We start from the raw sequence: 21,865 nt of genomic DNA, 5'->3' as shown, positions 1-21,865 counted from the left end.
CTGCAGTCACCAGAGAGAAAATAAAACAATAAAAAAAAATAAAAAAAACAGTTTCCAAAAATAGATCTAGAAGCTTCTGCAGTGAAGTTCAGTCTCAGTGGAAACGACTGAATCGTCTGACAGTTTCTGAAAGAACAAAGATCTAAAACTAAAAAGATGACAAGAACTAGAGAGAGGCTGGACACACACACACACACACACACACACACACACACACACACACAGACAAACACAGGACTGGTTTCCAGTTTAGTGACTGGTTCAGCTTCAACTCTCCTGATGTCCAGACTGAGACAGTAACAGTGATGAAAACTAATGGTGATGGTGCGCATTATAATTACATTTAAATCTCTTCTACTTTGCTCTTTTCCACTTATGTTTTTTCTGTTTAAATGACTTCGCCTGCTGCTTCACTTAACTGTAAAATCCCTTGGTAACATTATTTAATTATGTATAATTATAGTCAAATTAAGTCAATTTGTAAAACATTTTTTATGGCAACAAACTTGCCACAAAGGGCTTCACCGAGCAACAAATAACAAAGAAATCAGTAATTTTAAGATGAGGCCAGATTGTGTGTGTGTGTGTGTGTGTGTGTGTGTCTGTGTGTGTGTGTCTCCATGGTTACCGATCTGTCTCTCCAGGTCGGCGGCCTCGTCCGGCGTGGCGCGGGGCAGCACCCCCGGGTCGCTGAAGCTCGCCCGGAACAGCATGCCCATCACGAAGAAGAACAAAACCCCCCCGATGGCAGGGATGGCCGGGGTCAGGTGGGACGCCAGGAAGGGACAGCTGCAACACACACACACACACACACACACACACTGTCAGCTGTGTATAAGGAACAAGAAAACAAACACACACTCTCCCTATACTGAGAGGGGAAAAGCAAACGAACACACGCAGCCTGTAAGGAACAAGAAAACAAACTCAGATGTTTTCGTGTCTCGGACCCCAAACACACGAGGAGCCACAGAGCTCCGACTGACGAGTTCATCAGAGAACCATATGGGAAGATTTTTGTTGATTTAGTATTGAATTGTAGAACTGTCTAAACTGTAAAACCTAAGGCATTCCTATACATTCTCATCTTGGGATCATTTTAGGGCTGAAAGATATTAACAAAAAATCTAATTGGGATTATTTGACAGAATATTGCAATTGTGATTTAAACTTTTTTTTTTGTGATACATTTTTTAGAACTTTAAAATTGTTTAAGGAAAAATGATTTTGTTAAAAAAAAAAGCAAAACAAAGATTACCTGCAGCTCTAAAACCCCTTGTTCACAAATCCAGTTTGGACCAAACTCTCTCTGAGACTTGGAAATTGCATTAGTTCATATTGCGATTTCTTTTTTTTTTTGTTCAATTAATTGTTCAGTTTCAGATCATTCACTTAGTGAATTATAGAGATATTTAACTATTCCTAATTTAGCTAAAGACCCCCTGGAACCCCCTCAAGTACCCCTAGAACTCCCCCAAAGACCCCTAGAGCCCCCCCAAAGACCCCTGGAACCCCTTCAAGTACCCCTAGAACCTCTAGAACTCCCCCAAAGACCCCTAGAGCCCCCTCAAAGACCCCTGGAACCCCTTCAAGTACCCCTAGAACCCCCTCGAAGACCTCTAGAACTCCCAAAAAGACTCTCAGAGCCCCCGCAATGACCCCTACAACTCCCTCAAAGACCCCTAGAGCCCCCTCAAAGACTTCTAGAACTCCCTCAAAGACCCCTGGAACCCCTTCAAGTACCCCTAGAACCCCCTCAAAGACCTCTAGAACTCCCTCAAAGACCCCTAGAGCCCCCCCAAAGACCCCTGGAACCCCTTCAAGTACCCCTAGAACCCCCTCAAAGACCTCTAGAACTCCCTCAAAGACCCCTAGAGCCCCCTCAAAACCCCTGGAACCCCTTCAAGTACCCCTAGAACCCCCTCAAAGACCTCTAGAACTCCCTCAAAGACCCCTAGAACCACTTCAAGTACCCCTAGAACTCCCTCAAAGGCCCCTAGAAACCCTTCAAGTACCCCTATAAGTCCCTCAAAGACCCCCAGAACCCCCTCAAAGACCCCCTATACTCCCTCATAGACCCCTGGAACCCCTTCAAAGACACTATTTTGAGAACCACTGGCCTATAAAGACTAAGAAAACATGGATTCAGTCTTTTTTTTGTGAAGCTTAGAGTAAAGAAGACCCACATGAACCAATTTTCACATTTTCATATCTGTTTTTATGTACGTTTGCATTTTGCTTTAGGACCACAGTAGAACCTGATCAAGAACGCCATTCACTTTTTAATTAGTGCCAAGTTTCACTCAACTGAAATTCTTCACCCTTCCTCTCAGGGAATTAAGACATTTCAGAACCGTTCACACTTCAGGGCTTCAGGCTCAATTCTGAATCACTGCTCATGTCTGATTTTTTTTTAGAATTGTAGAGGATGTAACTCATATCCCATAATAATATGAACTGACAGTGATGTGCAGACTAACAATAACAAAAGACGTCACATCTGTTTTTGTTTCAACACATTTCGGTTCCAGTTTGACTGAACCGAGGCGTCAAGTTGTCTGTTGCTGCTCAGACAGGCTGACTGCATCATGACAACTGGCTCAGGTGGATGATGTCAGATTTACTTGTTGTCATGGCAACGCTGGCAAATTCTGCTTTGAGCGTTGAAAATCAAGTCTCATGTAGATCACACGCCTCAGGATCCAATTCTGCAGCTCATGTCCATGAGGTTCAGGTGGGAATCGAGAAACTGCGACTCCATGCAGCTTTCTGCTGTTCACACTGATTAGAAAACATCAGATCTGAGTCACATGGAGGGAAACTTCCAGCTGCAGTGTGAACAGACACTGTTCGTTGGTGTTTTTGGTGTTGGGATGGAAGATAATACAGGTGAGATGACAGTTTTAAACAGTTGTATCAGTAAACTCTTGGGTAGTCCTAACTGCAGAGGCTCGGCTCACCGCATGAATTAAACATGGAGTCCAGTGATTCTCTTAGTTCCAACAACACTGCGCTTCCACAGCACTTTGCTGTTGACAGGTGGAGTTTTTAAAGTCAACAGAGTTTCCAAAAAAGCACTCATGCACTCGTTCAGATGTGGACACTGTGAATTATGTAGGATCATGTCGGAGACCTGCAGGCTTTCTGCTGATCCTCCAGGTATCATCTTTAACCCTTTAACAGAAGCTGCTCCTGGGTGTCCAGGATCCTTTTTTTGGCTTATTTAACGGATAAAATAAATCCTTTATGTGACTGCAATCCACCTGCTGATAGTGTCAATACATCCCATTAATATTAACCAAGTGCTGTTGGGCAATCTCTCATAATGTCTTTAAAAGTCTTACTATACTAAGGTCCCATGTACACTTGTCATTTTATGCGTCTCTTATCTGAATATTATCCAGATATAATTTACCAATCCAATCGCATCTCACCCTACTTTTCCCATGATGTATGCAAATGGGGGAAGCCCTGATCTTCCAGGAAAACAGAAATTCGGCGTATTCTACAAGTTAGACGGACCGCCCGGCTCCGCTGTTTCCAACACTTCAGCGCGTCGTCCATGATGCACCGAGGAGTTCCACAAACCACTGAGAGGAGTTTCGCTGCAGGATGAGTGATGTTTTTCGACGTATGCGGCTTGACGAGACCGATGCACTTCCACTTGACTAACTTGAGGATATGATGCGTCTCAGACCTCTGAAGGCGGTTTGAGCAATCGGACAGCAAACCGTCTCCAGTGTGTCTTGGTTGCATTTACACTCTGCTTGTTTGAAGCTCCAGACGCATTAAGTGGCTGAGTGTAAATGGAGTAGAAACTTTAGCCTCAACAGTGTCCAGACGATTTCATGGTGTGTTGTTCCAATGTACTGCTAGTCTACTTCTAGTCTACTGCTAGTCTACTGTCTTGTTCGTCCTGCTCTGGATCCCTGTCAGGGTTTGGTACGTTACTTTAAAAATGTATTCCATTACAGTTACTAGTTACCTCATCAAAACTGTAATCAGTAATGTAACCAAGGGCTCGGTGATGTATTCTGATTCATTTCAGTTACTTTTAGATTACTTAGAATTTGAAAATGAAAGAAAAATCTGTTATATTTCAAGAAAAGCATTACTTTATGTTTTTTTTTTTCCTTACAAGACTATCTTCATATAATTTATTAGTTTCATACTGGTCATTTAATATGATGTAAATTTACCCCCAAGATTTTATATAGAGTTTGGAGTTTATCTTCCACTACATCCCTGAATCTCCTCCTGTTACCTCGGCGATACAAGCTGCTGCTGTTACCAGGGCGACGCGAGCCGCTCGCCAGGACACACCGGGCCTGGGAGGAAAGGGTTACCTTGGAAACGGGAACACCGGGGTGCCGTGTTTTGGAAGTTGTGGTGAGGAGCGGTGGGGGAAGGGAACAAACCTCACTCCTCCCTCCGCTTCTCAAGTCAAAGGATTTCTGATGAACGAGCGTTTCCGTTCCCATGCTGCTGAACTCCTAACCTCCACCGCTGGTTCTGCACCAGGAATTACACTTCAGCGAGTTTATTTTGGTAAATATGAACTGGAAAATGTACTGGAAACTCTGGAGTGCTGTCTTTCTTCAATAATCTGAACTGGAATATAAACTGCAAGCTCTGATATGTTTTTCTCTTTGTAAATTTGAACTGGACTATGTACTGGAAGCTCTTGTATATTGTCTTTCTTTATAAATCTGAACTAGACTATGTACTGGAAGCTCTTGTATATTGTCTTTCTTTATAAATCTGAACTAGACTATGTACTGGAAGCTCTTGTATATTGTCTTTCTTTATAAATCTGAACTAGACTATGTACTGGAAGCTCTTGTATATTGTCTTTCTTTATAAATCTGAACTGGACTATGTACTGGAAGCTCTGATATGTCTTTCCTTAGAAATGAGAGCTGGAATCTATACTGGAAGCTCTGGTATATTTTCTTTCATTACAAATCTCAACTGGAATCTTTGGTGCATACAGAAGCCCATAGAGGACATACTGCATATTCACACATTTTATTTACGCCATTTCCCCGTGAAAACAAGTTAATTTTCTTTGTTTTCTCTAGATATTTATGTCATTATCGCTGCTCATTTCACTGCGGCTGGTCACCCCATCTCATCCCTCCGTTACACGGGGATAGAAAAAGTTAACCCCCCCCATTATGAGAAACTTCTATTGAACAGAGAAGCGTATTGGATCCATACACTCAACACCCCCAAGGGCTTGAATATTGATTTTGATTTGAAATCCTTTCTCTGACTGTGCATTGAGTTTACGGTCTAGATCTTTTTTGACCGAGGCGTCTTCCCTCACTCTCAGTCCCTTACTTCTTGATATTGTATTGCTTTGTCTTTTTACTTTTTTGTGTGTAATGTTCATTCCTTTATGGCCTTCCTTATACAATTTTTATCCAGTTGGAGCCATGAGGTTTTTTTTTTGCTCTAAATGTATGTTGTCCTACTTTGTGGTGATATAGGCTGTATTCACGTTGCAGTTGAATGCTTTGTTTATCTTTCTATATAGACATTGGCTTTTTATTTTTGTAATTTGACCTACACTGATTTATGATGCATCTTACTAATGTGTGGATGACGCAATATGTTAATGTGATTGAGGACACTCCTCTCCATGATCGCACACACCTATCTGTCCTATATATTGACCCGCTTTCTTGCCATACTGTGCAAATACCCCGAAGAAGACTTTTGTCGAAACGTCAGCTATAATAAATTATTTGCATTGAGGCTACGAGTGTGCGACCTCTCCTTCTACTCTATTATGTCATTCTGCTCTGTTCCATCTATATATTCTGAATAAATGTCTCAAACCACCGTGTTGCTCCGCTCTGCGACGGAGACCTCAGTCAGGATGAAATGTGGCTGCTCAGGTTTGACACGAGCCACTCGCAAATTCTTCATTTCAAGGTTCAAAGGAGGATGTGCCGTTGTTTCCGGGGAGCTGGTTTCACGCAGCTCCGCTTCAGCACATCATAAATTAATGAGAAGATGCAGAGAGCAGATATGCAGCTCGGGAGACGCAGCTCTCTGTGATTTGACGGAGCGGCGAGGCTCCGGGGTCGTTTTAGTTCTGCCTCCTCCTCCTCCGTCTCTGTTTTGGTCTCAGTTTGGCTTCTGCTGCCGGCTGCAGTGCTGGATCTGTCCACCTTCAGATACTTCATCACAATAAACATCAGGACGACTCTTCTCTTTGTTTTCAGGGAAATCAGGCTGCAATTACACTGTTATTTTGATATGTCTTCTGTCGGTGTGATAGCTCCATATGGCTAAATAAACAAAAGGAGGAAACTGAGACAAATCCAAGAACTGAAAACCAAGGAAACGGAGGACAAACAGAAGATGACAGCGAGGTTTGATCGGTTGAAAGAGAAGAAGCGCACAAAATGGACGAAAAAGAAAATCATATTCTAGTTTCTTTCGCTGTATAATGTGATTGTGAAATGATTTGTGCCATGTGGAAAAAAACGTTCCTCTTGCAATTCGCTCTTCAGCGCTTAAAGGATGACACCGACTTTTTGGGAGTTTGTCTTCTTACCCAGGACCTGATGAGAGGATGGGCACCAAAATCCTCTCTGTGTCTCTGGTAGTTAGTTCTCTCCGGTGCTTTAGCATGCTAACACTTTAGCATGCTAACACTTTAGCATACAGTATGTTAAGTAGCCTAGTCGTAGGCGATTAGCATTATCCAAAGTATGAAGATAAACCTTTTCATTATCTGGCCTGTAGATTCATAACTTCTGAAAACACATCTTAGTCTTCATCATTAGTGAAGTTTATTATGAATCAACAGCGCTAAAACCTTTAGCTGTCTGCTAGCTTCACTCATCTCCTGTGTAAACAATTCAAGTTACACTCGAACTCTCACAGGAACTCACAATCAGCCGTAGAGCTACAAGTTCTCACTTTTAGGATCATGCTAATCACCTACAACAGACTGAAGCTCAGTGAGAAAGACAAGAGGTAAGAGAGGAGGAAGCTAATATTATGAAGCCTAGCGCTCTGCTGCTAACTGAAAAAATACAATCTATCATACTAAGTTATCTAGGTTAGCTAGTTAGCTAGCTGACCTTCAAGTTCAAACTAGCCATACTAGCCTATAGCTAGCTAGGTAAGCTAGTTAGCTAGCTGCTGACCTTCAACATCATGATGCCATGGACATGAAGGAATGAAAGAATAATCATTGTCATATCCTATTTTTATTTATATTTTGACAAGTTTCTTCTTTGCCATTCAAGTTTGTCAGTTAGCTAACTGTGAAAAGCTGTGGTTCTTTGGCTCCGCCCACTGAGGTTTAACTCAACCAATCAGATTATTTCTGCCTCCAGAGCAGAGAAATGTTTGCAGAAGTGAAACTCCAGTCTGAATCCCTCGCTCGCCCATCGCTCCTCTCTCTCTAATGCCTGTCAACAGCTACAGCACAGCGCTACAGAAAAGTGATCATACAGAAGTCAATAATAACCAGAAGAAAGATCAATAACCTGCAGCAGAATTAATCCTACCTACTGACACTGTAGGCAATGTTACAGGAGAGAGAGAGAGAGAGAGAGAGAGAGAGAGAGAGAGAGAATGTGTGTGTGTGTGTGTGTGTGTGTGTGTAAATGAGAGAAAGAAAATGAGAAAAGAAATGGAAAATGAGACAGACTGAGAGAGCAAATAAAAGAAAGAAAGAAAGAATGAGAGAAAGTGAGAGACAGAAAGAGAGAATATGAGAGGGACAGAAAGATGGAAAGAAAGAGAGAGAATGAGACAGGAAATGAGGAGAGAGAGAGAGAATTAGACAGAATTAGACAGCTTTATTAAACTCATTTGCCACCAAATCAACTCATACAGACAACAAACAATATAGACATTGCATTCACAGTACACAACAAATAAATAACACCATAAAAAGCCATTTGAGACACGATTAACAGAGAGAAAGAGAAAGAGAGAGAGCGAGAGAGAGAGCGAGAGAGAGAGAGAGAGAGAGAGAGAGAGAGAGAGAGAGAGAGAGAGAGAGAGAGAGAGAGAGCTGGGTTTGCCATGGTGTTTTGTTTTTCTGAAACTTTCAGAAACTTTCCTGCTCCTCCAGCAGAAACCAAACAGCAGCTCAGACCTTCAGCAGGTTAAACACTCATCTGATCTCATGTGTGGATTTACACTTTATGTTATTATTAATGTGACTAAATGTGTGTTTGGTTTGTGTGATCAGCAGAGACTCACCTCAACCCAGTTCACCAACCACTTTATTTGCAAAAAATATAATTTACCCATATCTTTCACTGCAGAAACAGAGCTTAGGCACCTTTTTATTAGTAGAAATAGTTTATATACACCTTTCTATTAGCAGAAATACAGTTTTATATTTATCACAGATTTATCTGCAGAAATACGAGTTTAGCCACCTTTTTTATTTGCAGGAATAATTAGCAGAAACACAGTTTAACCACATATTTATCTGCAGGAATAGAGTTTACCCATCTTTTTAGGGCTGACAGATCTTTAGCACCTAAATTCACTGCTACATCACAGAGAAGAAAGAAGAACAAGAATAATGTTATTTTCTTAAAGTCGAATTGATTTTTGTTGATATTGGAGGAGGTCACATAACTCACCCTGCTTTGATTCACCACTATATCACTGGTGATCAGATCTTCAGTGAGACCTTCAGATTATAATCCCAAAAGAGAGAGAGCGTGTGTGTGTGTGTGTGTGTGTGTGTGTGCGTGCGTGCGTGCGTGCGTGTCACTCACTCAAAAGTGAAGAAGAGGCCGCTGGTGAGCAGGATGAGCAGCAGTGTGAGGTAAAACACTCCGGTCTGCCTCGCCATCATGATCCGCCCGCCACAGTAGAACCGGTTCCTGCCCGGGAACACCTGCCATTTCCTGCGGGGGCTCCGGCTCCTGTGGGCCGGGCACGCCTCCGCCTCCGCCCCGGCGCCCGCCTCCGCCTCGGCCGGGCCCGGGAGCGGGACCGGGGACGAGCTGCGGGTGCAGATCTGGTTGTACTGGCCCGGCTGCTGCTGCTCCACACCCGCATGCATCTGAGACATGTGGGCCGCAGATGGCGAGGTGGAGAATAATGACAATAAGGTAAAATTAAATAATAAGAGGTTGAGGAATGCAAAATATATCTATGTAGGAGTGTTTGCCGGCAGGTCCGAGGCTCTCCCGGCGGTCAGTCAACCCCAAAATGAATGTTCATCTCGATCCAGGCTGCGCGGAAGCTTTTTCCCTCCTGCATCTGTCAGGAGCCGCCGAGCCGCTTCAGCGTCGGCATGGACCATCCTGCCGCCGTGTTCCCAGCAGCATGGCCGCTCACTGGCTCTGTTTTCCTGCAGAGCAAACCCAACTCGTCCCGGTCAGACAGAAGGATGGAAGGATGGAAGGATGGAAGGATGGAAGGATGATGCGCGCTGTATCCAAACCAAACCAAAGCAAAACGCAGCTCCGCTCTGCAGGAACCAACACAACAGCTTCCACGTCCTTCCAGCGTCCTCACACTCACACACACACTCTCTCTCTCTCACACACACACACACCGCGTTTACATCCCGGGAGATAAAATCCACAGAGGAGAGGAGAGCGGGTCAGAGGCAGAAAACAAGCCGGGAGAGCGTCACTGTGTCCGGGAGGAGCAGCGGGTTGCAGCGGGAGACGTGCGGAGCATCCTGATCCTCCGCAGAGCGACGAGCTTTGTGTTGCTGCAGGCTGCTGGAGAGCGGACTGACACAGATCGTGTATTGGGAAGATGAATCACTCATTCGGCCCACCTTCCGGTCTGTAAAAGTGGGCGTTAACGTCATGTGATTTTTATCTCTATAAATTTTGGGTTTGGGCGTAATTTGTATGGAAGCCCATTTCTGCCATGTTTTAAAAAAACACAAATGTTTTTCTTTTTCATCAAGTTAAATTTTTTTTCTTCAATATTATGACTTACTGTCTCATAATTATTATTATTTGACACTATTGGAAAAATAAATCAAAATAAGTTTTGTGGCAGATTTTGGACTTCCATTGGGTCTAAATAAACCTTTGATGTTTTTAACAGAAGTTTTCTGCAACCGGAAGCTCATATCTCACCATGTTCTTGTTTGATTCATATCGCATTTACTGTGACAGTTTTCATAATTTTCATTGAGTTTCACACTGCATGTATTTCAGATTTTGTGCTTTTTCCTATTGCACCTGTACATATTTTTAATTCATTTATTTTCTGAGTATGTTCTGTTGTTATTTTGCAAACCCTGCATATATGCTGCAATTTTCATTCTTTAGGCTATATTCATTTCCACTTTCACTCATTTTTATTTGTATTCTCTTCTTCTTAGCTATATCCTAATATCCTATTGCTGATTTGCAGCTGCAAAAGGCTCAGTAATGTTTCATCTAATCTTATCTAATCTAAATTGAGCACAAACTGTGTTTTCTTTGTGGTTCAACGAAATAGAGGCAGAGTGAGAGCTCTTTCCTTCCTCCACCTGTGAGCCAGACTTTCCTAACAGACATAGACGATCTTTGGTTCAAGATTCCGACTCTCTTCTTTCTCTCTGATAAAACTACATTTACACGGTATTGAACTGTAATAATAGCAACAATAATCGTTTCCTCACTCATGCTACTGCTGGATAAGATGAAACTGTACTGATCAATTGATGAGGAATTGGCTCGTTGCAGTAGCAAATAGTAAAAGGATACAGCAGAGAAAAATAGAATAGAAATAAGAATATGGCAAAATGGGGGATATTAAACATACTGCAACTGACAATCCCAGCGTTTCAAGAACTGGAAATGTAGGCTATTCAGAAAATGTATGAAAAATATGAGTTACAACATTATGAGACTGTGCAAAATAACAGCAATAGAATATAAAAAAAATATATAGCCTAACCTAAGAAAATTTAATAAATATTAATTAATAAAAATAAAAAGATGTGCGACATGAAAAGAAACTGATGATGAAAATTGACTCATGAAAATGGTATGCAGTATGAAACAAGTAAACGATGATTTTACGCGAATAACATCATAACTATTCATCAAAACTGGAGCTCCAATGTTCTCATGGCGTTCGTTTGTTCCTACCACAGTTGTTTCTGTCCGGTGACTTTATGCTGACGGACCGAGGCAACATGACAGCTGAGGATGAAAACCGTCTGAATGTCAGAGAAGGAGCAGAAAACGACGCCGAGGCCAAACTGCAGCTGCTGAAAGGTGAGAGAACCGTTCTGCTGTGGTTCTTTAACGTCAGCGGGTTCTGCTGTGGTTCTTTAATGTCAGCGGGTTCTGCTGTGTGTTGGTTCTGCTGTGTGTTGGGGCTTCCGCAGCGGGAGCTGAGCTCACTGCAACTCGACCTCTGTGCTTTAGCTAGCACCGAGACATATGAGCCAAACTCCATTCAAAAATCTAGTAATTTAATGTTTCCTTCGCTATCGGCAAACCTGCATACCCCGTAAATACTACTCAAGGCGTTTTCTGAATTTACAGGATCCACACTTCCATTCGGCGTATACTCCATTCCAATATAAATCACCAAGCAGCCCTTATTTCAATAAAATATCAACTTACAGAACTGCTTTGACAGTTATTCTCTCAATCCTCTTCCGCGAAAACACACCGTGCTGGGCGGGAGCGAGCAGTGTGAACCAGTTCTAAAAGTTTAAATATTTTTGAAATAAATGTTGCCTGGTGAATTATATGTATGCCGAATTCATGAGCGGGTACTGTCAATTCAGTGACGGTATTAAGTCATATTTTATGAGGTAGGCATTTTTGCCAGTAAGCAAAGCGTCATTCAATTGGCAGATTTTTGAATGGAGTTTGGCTGTAAGGTCTCTGAATACAAGATAGAAGGGCACACATGGCTAACGGTTGGCTGTTTTCTTTGTGTGCCAATAATAATAATAATAATAGGATACTCTTACTATAGTGTAGGATAGTGGTTCCACAGTGGTTTTATAATAACACCTATTTATGATACTATTCATGCAGTCGTGGCCCAATAGACTGAATTGATAAATGATCAATTTTGCTAGGATCTGCTCCATAAACAATTAATGTGAAACTGAATTTGTGGACTTACAGAATGTTTGAGGTTTTATACCCAAATGAGATTCAGTCTGTAGTGATGTCAGCTGTGAAACTCTCTGACAGTCACATTAACCAGCTTCCTGTTCATGCTCTATGCAGCAGCTTCAGGTGGTGGCACTTCCCTTTTAAAAGGACATTTTAAAACATTTTAAGACTTCGCTTGTTGAAGCCTTGTGGGCAGACTGCTGAAACGTCTAGAAGCAGCTGTGACAGAAAAGACTTGATATATATGTAGATACGTACAGACGAACATCAGTTTGCTGCAGTCTTTCCCTCCACCTCACCTGTCCTCCTCTCTGCAGGTGCAGCCTTCCTGACCACGGTGGCGTCTGCTGGGATGTTGGCAGGATTTGGCTCCTCGTTGGCACTGGCCAAGAAAAAAAGCCCAGGCTGGTTTAACAAGGTAAAGTCCTCCTGCCTCCATGTTCTGGATATCAGTCTGTTAGTTTTATTCTGAGGGAAATTGTCCCAAAGTGGGGAGACACGGCTTGTCGGCACTGCAAGCGTTCCTCATTCAAACCAGCAGGTAGAGCTAGCTGAAGTTAGCATCCATTGGTCTCAATGTGAAAAGCTAGCAATGTGTTTTCAGGGTGATCCATGACTCAGATTCAAACAGAGAAAAACACCAAGTCACTGCATCAAAATATCTTCATGAACTCTTATCTTGTAGAAAGATCCGACAGATCAGACAGGAGCGGGAGTGAAGGCAACTAGAGCTGGGTGATATATCGAATAATATCGATATCGTGATATTGTGAAATAACTTAAATGTTACTCTTCCTGGTCTTAAAGGCATTACAGTAAAGTCACACAACTTTCTGAACTGACCAGCCGGTTCTGGCTGAGTGAAACAATGACTGGCTTCATCTGCTCATCATCTCCACATTACTGATTACTGATTACACACTACTGATTACCAGAGGTGTGACCAAGTCAACTCTGCTTGAGTCCCAAGTCAGTCTCAAGTCTAGAGGCACAAGTCTCAAGTCAAGTCCCAAGTCTAAATGTAGATTACCAAGTCAAGTCCATGTCATTAATGTCAAGTCTCAAGTCTAAATGTAGAACAGCAAGTCAAGTCAGAACAAATCAAGAGTCCAGTATCAATTTAATATCTTAAAGAAAACTAAATATCTAGGACTTTTCAATGCAATATGGTTTTAATAGGATAAAAACTTGGTAAGAGCATCATGAGTTTGATTTCTAGAATCAGTTTCAACTTCAATAAATTCAATCATTCCATACAAATTCAGAAAACAGAATTTAAATTCAGTCGTCCGCTGGAACAAATCTCATCACTTTCAATCTAAGTCATTTACACAAACACAAGATCTCAAGTCAAGACTTTAGAAACCTTTTCAAGTCATCAAAGTACAAGTCAGAGTCAAGTCCCAAGTCACCAGAACCCAAGTCAAGTCAAGTCTCAAGTCTTCTCTTCATGCATCAAGTCAAGTCTCAAGCAGTTAAAACTGTGACTTGAGTCCAAGTCATGTGACTCGAGTCCCCACCTTTGCTTATTACTGATTACACATTACAGATTACTAATGATCATTACTAATTTAATTTACTAATTTACCAAATTTTCTTGTGTGTGAATATCTTATGAAAGCACGAATACTCGGCCCCAAAGTCACATTATCGATATCGGGGTATTCGGTCTAAGATATCGTGATATTAGATTTTGCAGATATCAGCTCAGACTTCGACACATCGAGCCGCCGTCCGGCCGAGACGTTTTCATGGAAGACATTTTCCACAGAACTCATTTCAGTTCATAACGTCTCCTCCGGGCCGCAGCTCATCCTGTTAACTGGAACCGGCTGCTGATTCGCTCCTCACAGGATCCGATTAAAAAATGACGCACGCGGACGCCGGCGCTCTTATTTGTTTTTGAGATATACTTGGCGCGGCGGCACAAGGGAGCGCTTGTTTCGGGAGTCTATTTCCGTCACAGGCCGGTCTTTGTTTGCGAGCGCCGACCTCGGCCCGGCGAATTGGATTTACCGTGGAGCGGTATGCGGCGCTGAGGCGGAGAGGCGGCGGGTCGTCCGGGTCTTTAAGTTAACAGGAAGGACGCCTGATACTTGATACATGAAGAAGAAACTAGGCGAAACATCTTCAGCATTTACAAGTTCAAGCATCTACTTGATGCTTTGATCCAGTTATTTAAAGCGTAACTGTCCATTTTCAACCTGGACCCTTTTTTATTTTCATCTTTTTTCCATCATACTGATCGATTCTGACCAAAATATCATCAGTCGCTTCACTATAAATCCACTTTCATCTTGCTTGCCACGGTGCAGCGCTCCAGTTCAGGCTCAGAAAACTCGACCCAAAGCGTGTCTGGGACGTGAAGACGGGACAGTCAGGTCCAGGTTGAAAATTTAAAACGAGGTCAGCAGTAGAATATTCTCTGCTGCGTTCCAGAGAAGTTCAAAGGTCAGAAATTCAGACTTCCTACGAGGAAAAATGCAACGAAACTGCAGCTCCAGGTCCGAGTTTCCTACTGACACCAGGTAGGAAACTCGGACCGGATTTCAACCTTTAAGTTCCCAAGATGCAGTTCTCTGACATCATGTCACCTCGGCTGCATGCTTGTAAAATAGACTTGAGTTCGATTTTCATAAACAATCCTGTTTTGAACCGGGGTTTTGGGTTTATGTAGATTTGTTTTGGGGGGAAATGTTGCTCCGCAGAAAGAAAGATCAGAGACAGAAGAGCGAGGGACAGAAACAGAAGAAAGAGCTACAGAGAGACTGGAGGGATTTTTTTCTCCTCCATAAAAAGTTCGTCTGTCCAAACTCTCGGGCCGTTAATGTGATGAGCGAGCTATTTTAAAACATGATGTATAATTACATTACAGCCTGTTTTACACGAGCGCAAAAAAACATTCCCGGCTCTTCCTGACACAGATCCGGTCTTTCTGAAGCCGGTTCTGATCTGAAGTGACGTTTGATGTTTGAGTGAAAATCAATTATGAGTCTGGAAATCCAGACTCCCTTCTGAGGACAACAACAATAATAAAAAAATAACAATAATAATAATAACAACAATGTTCCTACTGATCATTTTGAGGTGTGTTGTGGAAGTCAGGGAATCGGATCAATTTTCTGGTGAAGTCTTCCAGGGAATTTTCCAAATGCGTCACTTTCCAGGAACACGGCAGAACGTGTTTTCGTGTTTTTTCCAGTTTGCTTCACACATTCGTCGCATGAGGCGGTTTTCAGACTGAAAAACAACAAGAACAAATCTGGAATGAAGAGAATGTTCAGGTCAGAGAAGCGCTGCGACTCGGTTATGGGAAAAGTCGTGGAAAAGTCATGAAACACACACACACACACACACACACACACACACAGGGAGGTCAGAGGTCAGGGTCTGGAGCTGGGAGGGACTGACTGACCCAGATTCCTCCAGTCGAATGCTGGTTTCTCTTCCAGCTGCCATGTATTCTCCTCATGTAGTAAAGCTTAATAATAAAAATTCATCGATTATGCGAAGTGGGCGTATGTCAAGTCTGTCCCTGAGTTTATTTTGTCAAACATGTTGTTTATACGCTTCAAAAAATCTGAAGCGAACAAAATGTAACGTGAAGTTGTGATTATCAGTTGAGCACGAAACATGAAAAACAAAAAAGGGATGTTTGTCCCGTGTGTGTCGGGACTGAATCAGACCCAAACTGAAAGTGATCAAATTGATTTTCCAGACGTTCCACACTATTGACAGAAACACCATCCATCATCAGAGTTACAGGAAAAAGTCTTAAAATAAACTATCTAAATTTAAGGCTTTAAAAACTCTTTAATGTCTTATTTTTTCTCCCTGTGATGTCAGGTTTCTCTGATGAATCCAGAACCGCCAGTAGATCTGCTGTACTGAACACAGCTGGACTTCATGTCTCTTAACTATTCATTTCCTGTTGTCTTTTTTTCTTATTCTGCACATTTATAGTTTCACAGCTTTCATCAGCTGCTCAGAAACAGGCTGCTGCAGACAGCTTTGCTTCTCTGTTTTGGTTTTTAAATTGCTCTTAAACTCAGTTCCAGGCAGCATCAGAAGCTCTTGGAAAGTCTTAAATTTGGGGTTTCTGAGCCCTGCAGACGGCCTGCGTCCGCCTGGCTTCCTGCCGACCGTGTTTCCTGACGCCGTGTCTCGTGTGTTTTGGTCCGCAGGGCGTCACGGCCACGGCGGCGGTCCCGGAGAGCGGGGCGTCCCTGGCGCTGCGGGCCCTGGGCTGGGGCTCGCTGTACGCCTGGTGTGGCGTCGGGCTGCTCGGCTTCACCGTGTGGAAGGTCCTGGGCGTCCGCAGTGTGAGTGTCGTCACCAGTAACCGAAAGTTCACTACTGAATTTTAGCAACGTTCGACACTTTGCCCAAATGTGATCTGAAAGATGAAATTCCAGTTCAACGTCCAGATGGCACATACACACAGACTGGAATAGTTAGAAGAAGGATGGGAATAAACAGTCTAAGGGTGAAGATCACATCAGAGTTTCCCAGGTGACACTTGTGTTCTTGGAGGGAACAAACTAGGACTGAACAAAAAAAAAAATCTAATTGCGATTATTTTGACTGATATTGCAATTGCGATATGATTTGCGATATTAGAGGGAATGATAATTTTTACATCATTATTCTCATTTTCATTGAAAAACGTATTAAAATGATTATGGTGTGATTTTTGCGGGGATCTGTACCAAACAAAGATGTTTTCTTAAGTCTGTAGAATATGATGTGTAGGCAGGACATCCATTTACCATTTAAAATGGTATTTTGACACATTTCACCTTTAACAAATATTGCGCCTCCTGCGATTTGAAAATTGCAGTAGGCCATATTGTGATTTCGATAAAATTTCGATTAATTGTTCAGCCCTAGAACAAACTTCTCAAGAACTCGAGAACCAAGAAGCATCTTTACAGCTTCATGTCGAGTCGCCAGTTAAGACTCACAGCTGTTTCAACAGGCGCTGTCCTACAGACTACAGTACTACAGACTACAGTACTACAGACTACAGTACTACAGACTACTGTCCTACAGACTACAGACTACAGCACTACAGACTACAGCACTACAGACTACAGTACTACAGACTACAGACTACAGCACTACAGACTACAGTACTACAGACTACAGTACTACAGACTACAGTACTACAGTACTACAGTACTACAGACTACAGTACTACAGACTACAGTACTACAGTACTACAGACTACAGTACTACAGACTACAGCACTACAGACTACAGTACTACAGACTACAGTACTACAGACTACAGTACTACAGTACTACAGACTACAGTACTACAGACTACAGTACTACAGACTACAGTACTACAGTACTACAGACTACAGTACTACAGTACTACAGACTACAGCACTACAGACTACAGTACTACAGACTACAGTACTACAGACTACAGTACTACAGCACTACAGACTACAGTACTACAGACTACTGTACTACAGACTACTGTACTACAGACTACAGTACTACAGACTACAGACTACAGACTACAGTACTACAGACTACAGTACTACAGACTACAGTACTACAGACTACAGTACTACAGCACTACAGACTACAGTACTACAGACTACAGTACTACAGACTACAGTACTACAGACTACAGACTACAGACTACAGTACTACAGTACTACAGACTACAGTACTACAGACTACAGTACTACAGACTACAGTACTACAGTACTACAGACTACAGCACTACAGACTACAGTACTACAGACTACTGTACTACACTGTACCATACTACTGTAGACTGTACTGTGCTGTCTGGACGGGATGCATCTGTTCTCTTACTTTCTCCAGACCTTCATTTCTTTGATTTGAAGATTCTGGTGCTCAGTATGATTTCTGAAGACAGTCATGTTGCCCCTGCTAACTCCACATCCATCTATGGATGAAGATTACTCTTCACGGTATCAGAACATGGGAGATCACCGGGGGGGTTTAAATCCACAGATGTTAATTTTGGGACAGTTTTTCCAGTCTTTTCCAACCTTTGTTGTGCAATTTCCAAACTTATCAAGAGCTGGAAAGTACCGAAAACAGTTTCCATGGTTGGTTACCTGCAGAGTAGACTCATTTACTAGAATAGATTAGTATTTGTCCTGTAGTTGAAGGTCATTTCTGACACTGTTCTTGATTAAATTTCAAAATAGGAAAAAAAAACCATTTCTATACTCTGGATTGATGCTTCTTCAGCAACATTTAGACCTCAAACTGCTCCATATCTGATGCATGAGGACCTCTGATCTGTTTCCGTGTCTCAGTTCCTGGTCGCTTCACAGATGTTCTCTCTCTGTTTTCCTCCTCCTCCTCTCCAGCTGTCAGAGTTCAGGCAGAAGATGCAGTCTTTCTTCCCGTCCATCCCGAAGACCGCCGAGTCCCAGACCGCCTCCGAACCGCCGGACTGGGATTCTCTCTTCAGGTCCAAATAACCTGCTGCTGCTGCTGTGACGAGCCACAGAGAGACTCCACATCTGAGCGGACATGTTGCCACGGAGCTGCAGGGGGACGACGGTCCTTCTGACTGCTTTCACTACGCCGTTTCCTCTGGAGAGCATCAGACTGACGGGACGGCAGGTTTTGGAGAATCCTCTGTACCGGTGCGACCAGTTCCCTCCTGGTCCTGCTCCCAGTAGGAGTCCCGCTTCCGGCTGTGGTTTAAAAACATCTGCATGCTCATCAAGATGCGGACGAACTGCGATCCGACTGTTCATGAACCGTCAGACTGTGAAACGACGAGATCTGTTCCTGTAGAAGCCGGCAGTTTCATCTGATTCAAGAAACCCATTTTTTTTTTATTCCTGAGTTCCTTGTGAAATACTACACTACCCACAAGCTTCAGCCAGTTCCCACCAATCAGAGAGGTCGCTGTTACCATGGAAACCGCTCCAAAGTTGCCAGACCAATCATCACAAATCTGTAATTACTGTTATTATACTGTTTTGTATCAATGTTGAAAATAAGGGGAAAGAAATTGATGACGTCATTTGCAATGCAGTATGGGATGTGTAGTTCATTCCCTCTCAGAATACATTATGAACACAGTCTGGTTCCCCTTGGCTTTTTATTTTTCATATATATATATTTTTCTGAATCTGTTGTTCTCAGCTCGTGACTCACCTGGCAGCTTGTTGAGTCGGTTCAAAGCTTAAAAGTTTTTTGGGGGATTTTCTGAAATGTCTATGGAGAAAATGAATGGGAGATTTACTTGTGGAACCAGTGAAAAGGGTTGTTTCAGCTGTATAGTCTAATTTATTTTCTGTGTGTGTGTGTGTGTGTGTGTGTGTGCGGGGGGACTGACTCTGCTCCAGAAGCTCTCAGCCTGCTGAAACATTTTAATCTCCTCACAAAAACAGCCTTGAAGCATGAAAAGAGACTTAATGACATAATAGGATGGCATGTATTCCTGCTGAAGGTCTGTGATGTTGACTGGAATCTCCAGACTGGTTATAAATAATCAGGTGACGTCACGTTCAGAGGAAACCTGGTCTGCACACAGATCAGATCAGACCAGACCGCTGCTGGCTTCAGACCTCAGACTGACACGATGAAGGTTGAAGACGCGTCACGTGACGGCGAGCGGCGACTTCTGACGCTGATGCTGACGAATCATCGCTCATGTTGCCTTCAATGCAGTTAAATAAAACCTCGTCTCACTAATTTACATGTTGTGTCTTTACTCAGCTGTGTCATTCTGACTGGTAGAGGGGTCTGACTGGAAACTTTACAGTCAAGATATTGGCTCCGATGTTTAAAATGTCTTTGTTGAATTATATGCCATCAGCTTTTAAATATACTATAAACTCAATTTACATTTTTTGACATTCTAGTCATTCAGCTGCTGCTCAAGATAATCCAAGGAGACTTTAAAACGCATTTAAAGAAAACGTTCAATGGTCACTATTTCCATGAAGTGTCTGGTGAAACTGTATATGTGTATCTGTACTTTTTTTTATGAATGTTTAATTTTGTATTGATTAAATTTTTTTTTTTTTGTAATGTACCGCAGGCCAACTTTGAAAACACTCTCTTCGATTCAGTTTCCAGTCTTTTACCACAAATTCTTTTAAGAGTTTCCTGCTTAAAGGTAAAATGATAAGAAGTCATACATATTTGAGACACTAAAAATCTAATTTCATATCACAGAGTGTCTGTTGTATCTGGTAAAGAGTCCAGCAGTGAGAAGGCTAAAATAAGATCCTAATAAAATAGATTAGCTGATTCTTATCTACAGCAACTTCCACTGAGGTCAACAGTAGAATGAGCTTCAATACTTAGATCAGCAACATTACAAGCAACCAATAGCAAGGGGGTTAAGGGTCAGAGGTCACAGCACCCAGACAGTAGATGGAATAAATATTGACCAAAGTGTGAGGGAAAAAAATCAATGGAAAATTCCACTAAAACACTTAAAATCAGCTGTTCATCTCTGGCTCCATTCAGTAGTTTGTTGTGTTTTTCTTCCTGGTGGATAACCGGCCAATCGTAGACGAGGTGACGTCACCTCCAGATGTTTCCAGCAGCTACAGTGGAGTTTGATATGAGAAAATGTTTCAGGATGTAAAACATCAGCGGTAAACGTCAGGTTTTGGTGTCAGTCCCTCAGAATCAAAGAGCGAGGGCTTCTTTCTAGAGCCGCCATTTTGCACCGAGAGACGTTCAACAATCATACAGGGAGAAATCCATCGTAGAAGAGGAGAGAGACCAGTTTCTCCACCACAGGAGCAGGAGAGAGACCAGCATGCACTGCAGGAGCAGGAGAGAGACCAGCATGCACTGCAGCAGAGAGACAGGAGACTGGAGAAACTCTCTCTCTTACCGTTACTACTGCCATCGTTATTCGTCTCTCCAAACTCAGCTGGATGCAACAAGTTCACGCCGCTTCTCTGGAGGTTGTTGAAAGGCATTCTGGGAAACGTAGTAAATCACTAACTGCAGTAGAAGTAGACGAGGCAGGTTGAGGGAAAGTGGGTTCACAAAACAGTAAACGACAACACTTCATCACTAAATAACTGCTGGAATGATCTGAACATCACAGACTGATGATAATAACAGTAGAAGAAGATCAAAGCTCAGTTTTCCTTTAAGGGAAACAGGAGCTGAGGAAAGAAATCAATGGGATTTTTTCTTTTGAGAGCAATTAATTTCCTTCGTCTGACTTCTCACAGTAAGAACCAAACATTTTGAAGCTTTTCGACACCATCAGACACTTTCAGACCACATCAACACCCGACACCGTTACCGTGACGACAGCAGAAACCGTTCTTTCCTGTGTACAAAACCAGCCGGGAGCTGCGTTCACAGTGCTCAACCAGATTTCATGTACGTTTATTCTTTAACATGTTGTGGAACATATAGAGTATAAAGATCTCATACTGAATAAACAACGTTTCGTCAAATCAAAAGAGGAGACGTTCTGGATGTAGATATTTTTCTTTTTTTTTTTCTCTTTACATTTGTTATAACTGTTTGAAGTCGTGTTGAAGACAGTCCGTCCTGTACAGCAAGTCTGTCCCACGGTCTGGATCGCCTCCATGTTGTCCCACATCAGGACGTCCCACAAACATCCTGAAACCGCTTGTTTTTTTTTTAAATACAGAAAAAAAATAAGTCTTCACCTCCTCTGAAGAGCGAAACTAAAAGATTCATATTCAGATGAGCAGGATTTGTGATTATAAATGACGACCGTTAACTCGTTATCAACAACCGTCACCCAGTTTGAACACAATCTGTTGG

General features: G+C 42.5%; 2 protein-coding genes across 2 annotated transcripts in view; one reads left to right on the top strand and one right to left on the bottom strand.

The window, feature by feature from the left end:
* The window catches only part of zdhhc14 (zDHHC palmitoyltransferase 14), a 25,231-nt gene extending 16,176 nt beyond the window's left edge, over positions 1 to 9,055 (bottom strand). Inside the window, 3 exon segments of the mRNA XM_078290056.1 lie at positions 629 to 789; positions 8,766 to 8,938; positions 8,987 to 9,055. Coding sequence (XP_078146182.1) covers positions 629 to 789; positions 8,766 to 8,938; positions 8,987 to 9,055 — 403 coding nt within the window.
* A 7-nt stretch (positions 9,056 to 9,062) lies between these two features.
* On the top strand, positions 9,063 to 19,774 carry tmem242 (transmembrane protein 242). The gene is made up of 7 exons (XM_071925205.2): positions 9,063 to 9,104; positions 9,263 to 9,372; positions 9,586 to 9,751; positions 11,102 to 11,225; positions 12,404 to 12,504; positions 16,271 to 16,408; positions 18,448 to 19,774. Exons 1-7 carry the CDS (start codon positions 9,063 to 9,065, stop codon positions 18,559 to 18,561), a joined length of 795 nt encoding a protein of 264 aa, XP_071781306.2. The 3' UTR covers positions 18,562 to 19,774.
* The last annotated feature ends 2,091 nt before the right edge of the window (positions 19,775 to 21,865 follow it).

Source organism: Centroberyx gerrardi, chromosome 18, assembly GCF_048128805.1.
Source record: "Centroberyx gerrardi isolate f3 chromosome 18, fCenGer3.hap1.cur.20231027, whole genome shotgun sequence".
In the NCBI taxonomy this organism is placed as follows: domain Eukaryota; kingdom Metazoa; phylum Chordata; class Actinopteri; order Beryciformes; family Berycidae; genus Centroberyx; species Centroberyx gerrardi.
This window is presented reverse-complemented; position numbering and strand designations above follow the sequence as displayed.

Excerpts from the sequence above, each read along its gene's own strand:
- tmem242 (XM_071925205.2), top strand. The coding sequence starts at position 9,063 with ATGTGGGCCGCAGATGGCGAGGTGGAGAATAATGACAATAAG. Across the intron at positions 11,226-12,403 it reads CAAACTGCAGCTGCTGAAAG|GTGCAGCCTTCCTGACCACG; the intron begins GTGAGAGAACCG and ends TCCTCTCTGCAG. Across the intron at positions 16,409-18,447 it reads AGGTCCTGGGCGTCCGCAGT|CTGTCAGAGTTCAGGCAGAA; the intron begins GTGAGTGTCGTC and ends CCTCCTCTCCAG.